Raw genomic sequence first — 11,148 nt, 5'->3', positions numbered from 1 at the left:
TTTAATGCACACAACTTTTGTTAATTTCCATAGTTAATTGTTTAATTCCAGCATTCACTTCCAGCATTCTAATCATTTACATACTGTCAAGTTTATTTTCTGTTAGTATGCCTCTATGTTTCCTTGACAGAATAATGATTCTCTTCTTTGACTGTGCATTTTCAGAAGTTCTTATTTTCACCACTAACTAGAGGGGCGATCTGACAGGGGGTCTGTACTCCCGAAGTTGTTCACTGTTTTTGTGCTTGCCAGTTAGTTAGCCGTTCTCAGCTGTTAGCAGCCAATGGCTAGAGGTTTCTTAATGGCCATTTAAAAACGGGTGATTGCTATAATTTGAGTCATTCCTGAATTGTTTAATGTAACAAGTCAAACCTCGTAAATAATTCATTTAGAGCCCAGGCTTATTTGAAATGGCCTTTTTATTTGCTGAAATATGTGCCGTCGCCTGGCTATTAAAACGGACAGGTGGCTATTTGAGACTTTTAATTGAAGTTTTACAGTGTATCAAAACATCCCCCATTTGGACTGCTGATGTTAGAGCAGGGAAGTTATTCTTATATTACACTCCCCAGTGACATTGTCACTTTTATATATGTTTTTATACTGCTTGTCGGCCTATGAGGAATGATCTGTCTGGTCGGCCTATGAGGAATGATCTGTCTGGTCGGCCTATGAGGAATGATCTGTCTGGTCGGCCTATGAGGAATGATCTGTCTGGTCGGCCTATGAGGAATGATCTGTCTGGTCGGCCTTGGGTGTCGCGGCGGCCAGAGGATGACGCGGCGGCCATGAGGAGACGCTGGGGGAGGCACGGGTAGGGGTCAATTCCATTTAAATTCAGGTGGTTAACTGAAATGTAAAAAACAAAACTGACTGAATTGAAATGCAATTGAACCAAACACCTGATGAGGTCATACTACTTTAATTAAAAAAGTTTTTCAGCCCTTCTGATTTATAACTACGTACCTGCATACCTATAGGGGACGTTATCAACATTTTATCAAACAGATCAGTGAATCTGTACGTACATCAGGAAAGGTATTTAGTCAGCAGGCATTGGAATCCACTGTTAAATATATCATCGCTAATTGATACCTTGTCAAAAGAGTACTAAGTAAGAGTATAGACGCATGAGAAAATACAGAATATTTGCATGACAACAATGTTCTGCTGCTGGGCTTGTGATCACTGAGAGAAGTGGTAAATCATATGCTGTGTGATATTCCTGCTTCCAGAATCTGCATTTTAAAACGTTGTTTCCAATTTCTTTATTCGTTTGTGATGAATCAGTTTCACAACAGACAGGCATGTGTATTCTTGTCTATTTTAGAGTGTTAAGAGTATCAGTAACATTTCAACTAGCTATCTCCTAACCTTTATCCTAACCCTAACCTTTGTCCTAAACGTAACCATTACCCTAAACTCTTATTCTAAACCTTAACACTAACTGTAACCTTAGCAAACAGTTGCTTATCAACAGATGGTAGATCAACAGACGGTAGATCAACAGACGGTAGATCAACAGACGGTAGATCAACAGACGGTAGATCAACAGACGGTAGATCAACAGGTAGTTTGTTGGTAGTATGACCATCTCTAGAGCATCCAAGTAATGTTAACAACTCTGATATGCTCCGATCACTCATATGCATAGTTGCAGACTGCTTTTTTCTTATTCATTTTTCTGTCTAGCATCTGAACTAGTATGAATTATAATTGTTATTGGATATGTGTATTATTATTTTGCTCTATGAGAGAGAGAGAGAACCTGCATGGCTTTTGTTGTTGTTGTAAGAAACAATAAAATACTTTCACTACCATGTCACAAAAAAATTCAATAATATATTTTAACATTATTTACATTGTGTGTGTGTGTACAATCTTTGACAATATATACAAATAAATAATTTACAAATAAATAACATCTCCACGGCATCATCCACAGACATTTTTTTTTTCTTGTCAATAAACTGCTTCATGTTGGTTGAGTGCATTGTCTGTATTTAGTTTTTAAAACATTTTGTTGATTGGATAGATGGAAGTATCTCCAATGGGAATGGTATTATCTGATTTGTACATACTGACACAGGGTTCACATAACTTTACAACATTTACAGCTTACTTACTGTTAGACTGTACCTGGTACATTTTTTGTTTTATCAGTTAGGAAGGGGTTATTGAGCTGTTCAAATTTAGTTGGTTAGCTGTTTTTTTTTACCAAATATTTGGTGAGCCAACTGAAGTCCTGTGACATCAGTTGGTACAGGTAGGCATTCTGTTGACAGGCTCCACTGATTGTTGCTTATCCACTGGTCGTTGTTCTGGCTGTGTCCAGAGTTATAGCAGAGCTTATATTTCAGTTCAAGATGTAAAAACCTGGAAAGAACAGATCTTTTTCCTGTGAGAAATGGGACAAAAAATATCCAAAGATTTAAAAAAAAAAAGTGTTACAAATGGAAATAATTGTTTTGAATAGGAGCATAGCACTGGAAATTAGTATAAGCTAGTGTTATGGTTTGAATTATAGCTCTCCCTATTCAAATCCAGTACCTGCAGTATTTGGTCCCACACTCGTCGTGCTCTCTGCAGCTTGCGCCAACAGGCTTCAGAGTATTCCATCGCCAAAGGAGAGAGCGCTTGGCTCGGGTGATCAGGCCTGTCCAATCCTCGGGCACAGGAGCGGTCTGCACCTTAGGAAGGTGGAGGAAGACGTAACGTCATTCTCCTTTCTAAACAGATGCAGTGTGCAGGATTTTCTTTTAAGTCTCATTGAAACATGGCTCGTTGACTGAAACAGCCTGACGGAAGTTATTCTGTAGATAGCCTGTTACAACACAGACAGACCCTGAAGCTACAACCTGCAGTAATCTGAACCTGCAGCAATGCTAGCAAATTTCCCAATTCAATTTTAGATCTTGATCCAAAAGGCAAAATCCCCCCAACATTCCAGGGAGAGTGAATGAGGACTAAATAAATGTAATGTTAATGCCAAGCTGATATAGCATCAGTTCAGATATAGGCTAACCTCTTCCCCCCTCCCTCCCAGGCTCCATTGTATATTGCATAGAGTGAACAGGCTGGTGGACAAGATCAAAGACCTAGCATCCTACCTGGATTGGGCAAAGCAGAGTCAGGAACATGAAGAGGGCAATGTACTGTGCTGTCCTCATGTTGAAGAGAGCAGAGACTAAACTCCTGAATTCCGTGTAAATGAGACTAGAGGAGCCTCGAACGGCCACTTATAATAGAGGTGCTAATCTATCTGATAAGGGTTGCCAAGGGCAACGATCATCGGTGGTGGAAGGGGGAGGGGGGGGGGGTGTGTTCTAAGAACACTTTACTCGGGGTCAAAATGAGGGCAACTCCACGTCTGCAGGGTAGGTCGCTGACACCTTTTTACCATGCTATGGCTCCTATCCTCTCAGAGCTGGGTGGGTCAGACTTAGGTTCAAATAGTATTTGGAGTTTTTGTTTTTCATTGATTTTTTTTCTTTATTGAGTCTGCCTGGAGTTCCAGATGGATGGTGTTTGTACTTTTGGGACTAGACTATTCCATTGCACCAGACAAACTCCGTCAATAGTAGCTAAATTATTTGTAACAAATCAATTACTATTTGAAACCAGAACTGGTGTGGACCGAGAAGCACTCTCACATATGCAGAGTTCAGGAGCACAGTGGTCTCACATATGCAGAGTTCAGGAGCACAGTGGTCTCACATATGCAGAGTTCAGGAGCACAGTGGTCACACATATGCAGAGTTCAGGAGCACAGTGGTCACACATATGCAGAGTTCAGGAGCACAGTGGTCACACATATGCAGAGTTCAGGAGCACAGTGGTCTCACATATGCAGAGTTCAGGAGCACAGTGGTCACCCATATGCAGAGTTCAGGAGCACAGTGGTCACACATATGCAGAGTTCAGGAGCACAGTGGTCACACATATGCAGAGTTCAGGAGCACAGTGGTCACACATATGCAGGGTTCAGGAGCACAGTGGTCTCACATGAATTCAGCAGCAGTACTGTATATTGGGGGTGGTTCAGTTTATAGTCTGGTGTGTTAGTGGCCAAACCTGGGCCAATTGTGCGCCGCCCTATAGGACTCCAAATCACGGCCGGATTTGATACAGCCTGGAGTTGAAGAATTAAGAGGTTTCATTGTAACACAGAGAAAGGAAAAGTCCCCGAATCAACAAGCCCATAAACACCTTCTGTTGCAGTATAATAGATAAGGGGTCAAGACAGGGGTCATGGTCTGGTGCAACAGCTCTAGTCCTCTCTCATCATGCCCATCCTGCTATTCACATAGAGTACAGTAAACAGACATATGCAGTCATCTAGCCTGGTCCTAAGCCTGATTGTGTTTTTGCCAACTCCTTCGCTGTCATTAGTCAAGCCAAACATGGCAGCCTGGTTAGTAGTCATCCGTGCCAGCCACAGAAGGTGAGCCAAGACTTGGAGCTTGGGGTCTGACTAACAATATGAACTAGTGAATGGAGCATTCTCAAATCACCCCCAACCTCATCTTTCGTTAATCACACCGTTTGTGACTTACAGTGCGTTCGGAAAGTATTCAGACCCCTAGACCTTTTTCACATTTTGTTATATTACAGCCTTGTTCTAAAAATTTTAAAATTGTCCCCGTCCCCCCCAATCAATCTACACACAATACCCCATAATGACAACGCAAAAACAGGTATTTAGACATTTTGCGAATGTATTAAAAAAAAATCATATTTACATAAGTATTCAGACCCTTTACTCAGTACTATATTGAATCACCTTTGACAGTGAATACAGCATTGAGTCTTCTTGGGTATGACGCTACAAGCATGGCACACCTGTATTTGGGTAGTTTCTCCCATTCCTCTCTGCAGATTCTCTCAAGCTCTGTCAGAATGATGGGGAGCGTCGCTACACAGCTATTTTCAGGTCTATCTAGAGATGTTAAATCTGGTTCAAGTCCAGGCTCTGGCTGGGCCACTCAAGGACATTCAGAGACTTGTCCCAAAGCAACTCCTGCGTTGTCTTGGCTGTGTGCTTAGGGTTGTTGATCTGTTGGAAGGTGAACCTTCACCCCAGTCTGATGTCCTGAGCACTCTGGAGCAGTTTGTCATCAATCTCTGTACTTTGCTCTGTTCATCTTTGCCTCGATCCTGACTAGTCTCCCAGTCCCTTCCGCTGAAAAACCTCTCCACAGCATGATGCTGCCACCACCAAGCTTCCCTGTCGGGATGGTGCCAGGTTTCCTCTAGAAGTGACACTTGGCATTCAGGCCAGAGTTCAATCTTGGTTTCATCAGACCAGAGAATCTTGTTTCTCATGGTCTGAGAGTCTTTAGGTGACTTTTGGAAAACTGTAAATGGCCTGTCAAAAAAATAAATAAATTGTACCCTTCCCCAGATCTGTGCCTCGACACAATCCTGTTTAGGAGCTCTATGGACAATTCCTTCAACCTCATGGCTTGGTTTTTGCTCTGACATGCACAGTCAACTGTGGGACCTTATATAGACAGGTGTGTGCCTTTCCAAATCATGTCCAATCAATTGAATTTACCACAGGTGGACTCCAATCAAGTTGTAGAAACATCTCTAGGATGGTCAATGGAAACAGGATGCACCTGAGCTCAATTTCGAGTCTCATAGCAAAGGGTCTTAATACTTATGTAAATAAGGTATTTCTGTTTTTTATTCATTTTCAGACATTTCTAAAAACCTGTTTTCACTTTGTCGTTATGGGGTATTGTGTGTAGATCGCTGAGGATTTTTTAAAATCCATTTTAGAATAAGGCTGTGATGTAATAAAGTGTGGGACTGTCAAGGGGTCTGAAAGACACTGCACAGAATGTGTGTTTGGATTTCCATCGTTGTCGGGGGAGATAGGACAGTGGTTCTGTTCCAAATGACAACCTATTCCCTATGTAGTGCACTACTTTCACTAGGGCCCACAGGGCTCTGGTCAAAAGTAGTGCACTATATAGGGAATAGGGTGCCATTTGGGACACTGAGAGTGGTTGTTGACAGAGATAGCAGGGTGGTTAGTGACCTGTAATAACAACAGCTCCAGATTTCTATAGGTCATGTTCCAAAAACCACATGAGGATAGATATGTAGTCTATACGCCAATTAAAACAAAGGGTTTGGTCTTGACCTAGTGATTGACCTTTTCATATTTTGGGTGTAAATGCTCTCTTCAGTCAAAATGTGCATTGAATTTGATGTACATTTTAAGAAATTATAATATTTTAACTAGGAAAGTCAGTTAAGAACAAATTCTTATTTACAATGACAGCCTACCGGGGAACAGTGGGTTAACTGCCTTGTTCAGGGTCAGAACGACAGATTTTTACCTTGTCAGCTCTGGGATTCATCCAGCAACCTTTTGGTTACTGGCCCAACGATCTAACCACCTGCCACCCCTACATACTTTGGTTGATTTGATTATGGTCAGGATACAAATCAATCAATTTAAGAAATTGTGCAAAAATCTAAATCCGGAAAGAAAAGTCAGCAGCAGATATGTGGTGATACCAGGAGTTTCACACCTGTCCTGTTTTGATATACAGTAGGTATCACTAGCTACTGTAGTGTGTAACATGTACCTCTTTTAGTGAGAAGACTGTCATGTGTTGTGCAGTCCACTAGATGGCGATGACCTTGTTACTGTAGTCTCACTGACCAGACGTGTTGCTCCACACAGCAGCGGTGGGAAGATCATATGTTATACTATTGGCCGCTGTTAGCAGTGTTAAGAGATGGGGTCTATATTGATTAACCCTTTGTGCTGATACTCTCAGTAACCACTAGGCTAATTTGACATTTATAAGAGTTCCCAGTTACAACCCTAAATTGCACTTATAGTTTGATCGTTAACAGTTCATTTTAAGACATCCTTATTACATGTGTAATTACACTGTAACAAGTATTTATTAATTTAGTGGAAACTTGCCCGTTGGTGACGAGCATGGTAACAAGCACATGTCGTCCAATTTAGTGTTTTGTTTCTTCTCAGCTGCATCCGATTTCGTAATAACTGTCACAAGGTTCTAATCTCTTGTGGACAGATTTGCTGGGTGTCCGTGATTAAAAGTTTGGAGGCTCAAAAGGGTCTAATTATCTACCCGTGAATGCCCACTCTTCATAATCTCTACTCAATGTTGTTTCTAGCACTTGTGCCCAAAAAGTCTTCCATCTGGGTTAACTTGGTTGAGTTTACAAAAACAGATCAGATATAGGTTAACCTCACTGACAGGGGTCTACCATACAGGTCTCATCCCAGATTATTAAAAAAGAATTTAAACATAGAATGAATGTGTACATTATCCATTAGGACAACCTGAGCCTCCTTGCCATCCAAGTAAGAGGCTAAACCCACGAGTACATCACAGTGTACATGTAATGTCTATCAGCATAAGTACAATGTACTCACTTGGTGTTACACCAGTTAAAATGAAGTGTATCTTCAGGGCTACTTGTAATTCATTGTGTATTTAATGCGTATTTATATAGTACATTACCCATCCTGACAACTTGGCCCTTATTTTATGGCTTCTGGAAGCGCCATCCAATTGACAAAATAAATCAGATTAGTACATCACAGAGTACATGTAATATCTGCATAAGTACAATGTAATTACTAGGTGTTACACAGGATTTAGCTAGTTCAAATTAAATGTATCTTGAGGTGTACTTACTTGTAATTATTGTGTACTTACAAAGTACGTCACCCATTCTGACAATCTAATCATCTGTTTCTAAAGGGGAAAACCTAGTCAGTGGTACAACTGAATGCCTTCAATTGAAATGTGTCTTCCACATTTAACCCAACCCCTCTGAATCAGAGAGGTGCTGGGGGATTCCTTAATCGACATCCACGTCTTCGTCGCCCAGGGAACAGTGGGTTAACTGCCTTGCTCAGGGGCAGAACAACAGATTTTTACCTTGTCAACTTTCAGTTACTGGCCCAACACATAGCCCTACTCAATAACATAAAATAATAGTTACTTGTATTTAGTTATTGAGTAGGGCTATATCTTTGTTTAATCAAAGTATTAATATATTTTGTCTTTTTACATGTGGCAATAAAGTTGACTAAAGTAGAAGCTCATCTTTTGTTTGTAGGTATTTTCCCTTGATGATGAGTAATAAGTAATTGCATAGAAATTGCTCATTGGTACAGTGAGGGAAAAAAGTATTTGATCCCCTGCTGATTTTGTACGTTTGCCCACTGACAAAGAAAGGATCAGTCTATAATTTTAATAGTAGGTTTATTTGAACAGTGAGAGACAGAAGAAAAACAAAAATATCCAGAAAAACGCATGTCAAAAATGTTATAAATTGATTTGCATTTTAATGAGGGAAATAAGTATTTGACCCCCTCTCAATCAGAAAGATTTCTGGCTCCCAGGTGTCTTTTATACAGGTAACGAGCTGAGATTAGGAGCACACTCTTAAAGGGAGTGCTCCTAATCTCAGCTTGTTACCTGTATAAAAGACACCTGTCCACAGAAGCAATCAATCAATCAGATTCCAAACTCTCCACCATGGCCAAGACCAAAGAGCTCTCCAAGGATGTCAGGGACAAGATTGTAGACCTACACAAGGCTGGAATGGGCTCGCCAATCAGCTTGGTGAGAAGATGACAACAGTTGGTGCGATTATTCGCAAATGGAAGAAACACAAAAGAACTGTCAATCTCCCTCGGCCTGGGGCTCCATGCAAGATCTCACCTCGTGGAGTTGCAATGATCATGAGAACGGTGAGGAATCAGCCCAGAACTACACGGGAGGATCTTGTCAATGATCTCAAGGCAGCTGGGACCATAGTCATCAAGAAAACAATTGGTAACACACTACGCCGTAACACACTGTCTCCTGCAGCGCCCGCAAGGTCCCCCTGCTCAAGAAAGCACATATACATGCCCGTCTGAAGTTTGCCAATGAACAGCTGAATGATTCAGAGGACAACTGGGTGAAAATGGAGCTCCTTGGCATCAACTCAACTCGCCGTGTTTGGAGGAGGAGGAATGCTGCCTATGACCCCAAGAACACTATCCCCACCGTCAAACATGGAGGTGGAAACATGCTTTGGGGGTGTTTTTCTGCTAAGGGGACAGGACAACTTCACTGCATCAAAGGGACGATGGACGGGGCCATGTACCGTCAAATCTTGGGTGAGAACCTCCTTCCCTCAGCCAGGGCATTGAAAATGGGTCATGGATGGGTATTCCAGCATGACAATGACCCAAAACACACGGCCAAGGCAACAAAGGAGTGGCTCAAGAAGAAGCACATTAAGGTCCTGGAGTGGCCTAGCCAGTCTCCAGACCTTAATCCCATAGAAAATCTGTGGAGGGAGCTGAAGGTTCGAGTTGCCAAACGTCAGCCTCGAAACCTTAATGACTTAGAGAAGATCTGCAAAGAAGAGTGGGACAAAATCCCTCCTGAGATGTGTGCAAACCTGGTGGCCAACTACAAGAAACGTCTGACCTCTGTGATTGCCAACAAGGGTTTTGCCACCAAGTACTAAGTCATGTTTTACAGAGGGGTCAAATACTTATTTCCCTCATTAAAATGCAAATCAATTTATAACATTTTTTACATGCGTTTTTCTTGATTTTTTTGTTGTTCTTCTGTCTCTCACTGTTCAAATAAACCAACCATTAAAATTATAGACTGATCATTTCTTTGTCAGTGGGCAAACGTACAAAATCAGCAGGGGATCAAATACTTTTTTCCCTCACTGTAACTGTTCTAGAGGTGACTCAAATCTGTAGCCTATAGTATTGTGAGTAGCCTAGATAGCTAATTTAGAAAAATGGGGTTGTCTTTTTCTTCTCTTTTTAACATTACAAGTAACAATGGAAATCGACAACTCTGTATCTGTCTTCATCTGTTTCTTTCTTATAAGCATTTTCCAATCCTGGAGTATGAGACAAAGAATGTATGTCAATTTAACATAGACACTCTACATAACCCCTAGTTATAATCATGATTTCTATAGTTTAGGCATATAACTACTAGATCGGAGCCAATGTCTTAAGTAGTCGAACATGTTATTTCTCCAACCTTCGTGAAAGTGACAAACTGACACGTTTTCATTTTAATCAAAAACAACTTTATATCGAAAGTAGTGCGTTTGTTTTGATGGCCTGCACATGAGCAGTTCGGCGCTAGACGACAGTTAGACCCAATGACATGTTTCTACACATGAGCTTAGTTAGCCAACGTCTCCATGACATCGCCTACAAGTGTCATCTGGGATTTCTATAGAGCTCACTAGCTTGTAGTCTGGTTCGTCCAGCCATCCCTTTGCGAAAAATGAATGGGGAAAGAATAGGGGGTTTGGAATAAACGCAGAAAATAAGGTCTGAGGTTAACACAGGCTTAGGAGATTTTATAAGTTTTGTTCTATGAAATAATAGCACTCAGTTAACACAACCTTTATTTAAATGTTACATTTTAGTCATTTAGCAGATGCTCTTAACATGAGTTGATACATTTTCATTTTTTTGAATGAATTATAAAGTCTTTCTGTTTTTTTTATGTGATTTTCTTATGACTCAAATTCTTCAAAATTCACAAAAATTGATGAAGATTAACTCATAGAACAACCCAAAGTTTGCGATTTCGAATCTCATCACTGACAATTTTAGCCAATTCATTTTTTTTTTTTACTTCATACTACTTTTTTTTTTTTTAGCTACTTTGCAAATAGCTACTTAGCATGTTAGCTAAACCATGCCCTAACCCTAACATTAACCCTTTTAGCTAACCCTTTCCCCTAACTTTAACCCTTTAACCTAACTCTTAAACTTAACCCTAACCCCTAGCCTAGCTAACATTAGCCACCTAGACACCTAGCTAGAATTCGTAACATATAGTATGTTTAGCAAATGTATAACATATTGTATGTTTTTCTAATTCGTAACATATTATACGAAATGGGTGATGGACATCCACAAAGTAATACATTCCATAGAAAATGTAAGATCATACTAAATGGAGTGTCTTGGATGTATGTACAGAATAATCCGACATGCTCTGAGACCACAGCCCCAGCCTGTAACAGCACTGACACACGTGTTGGGGGGAGACAACAGCCGTTAACTTGTGACCAATCAACATTCGCTAACGCACGGAGGGCACA

At 40.8% G+C, this 11,148-nt stretch overlaps 1 protein-coding gene across 1 annotated transcript; it reads right to left on the bottom strand.

Moving 5' to 3' along the window:
• Nucleotides 1-1,984: 1,984 nt before the first annotated feature.
• Nucleotides 1,985-3,253, bottom strand: LOC101448022 (liver-expressed antimicrobial peptide 2). The gene is made up of 3 exons (XM_014138936.2): nt 3,111-3,253; nt 2,551-2,690; nt 1,985-2,398 (listed from the first exon to the last, which is right to left on the bottom strand). Exons 1-3 carry the CDS (start codon nt 3,168-3,170, stop codon nt 2,362-2,364), a joined length of 237 nt encoding a protein of 78 aa, XP_013994411.1. The 5' UTR covers nt 3,171-3,253; the 3' UTR covers nt 1,985-2,361.
• Nucleotides 3,254-11,148: the final 7,895 nt, after the last annotated feature.

Source organism: Salmo salar, chromosome 13 (assembly GCF_965601325.2).
Source record: "Salmo salar chromosome 13, fSalSal1, whole genome shotgun sequence".
Lineage (NCBI taxonomy): Eukaryota > Metazoa > Chordata > Actinopteri > Salmoniformes > Salmonidae > Salmo > Salmo salar.
The sequence above is the reverse complement of the archived record's forward strand: the minus strand, read 5'-3'. Positions and strand labels throughout refer to the sequence as shown.

What these genes read in the sequence shown, in the direction of transcription:
- LOC101448022 (XM_014138936.2), bottom strand. Translation starts at nt 3,170, where the DNA reads ATGAGGACAGCACAGTACATTGCCCTCTTCATGTTCCTGACTCTGCTT. An exon ending in CTCTGCTTTGCCCAATCCAG is followed by an intron (nt 2,691 to 3,110) that starts GTAGGATGCTAG and finishes CACCTTCCTAAG; the next exon opens with GTGCAGACCGCTCCTGTGCC. An exon ending in TGTGGGACCAAATACTGCAG is followed by an intron (nt 2,399 to 2,550) that starts GTACTGGATTTG and finishes CATTTCTCACAG; the next exon opens with GAAAAAGATCTGTTCTTTCC.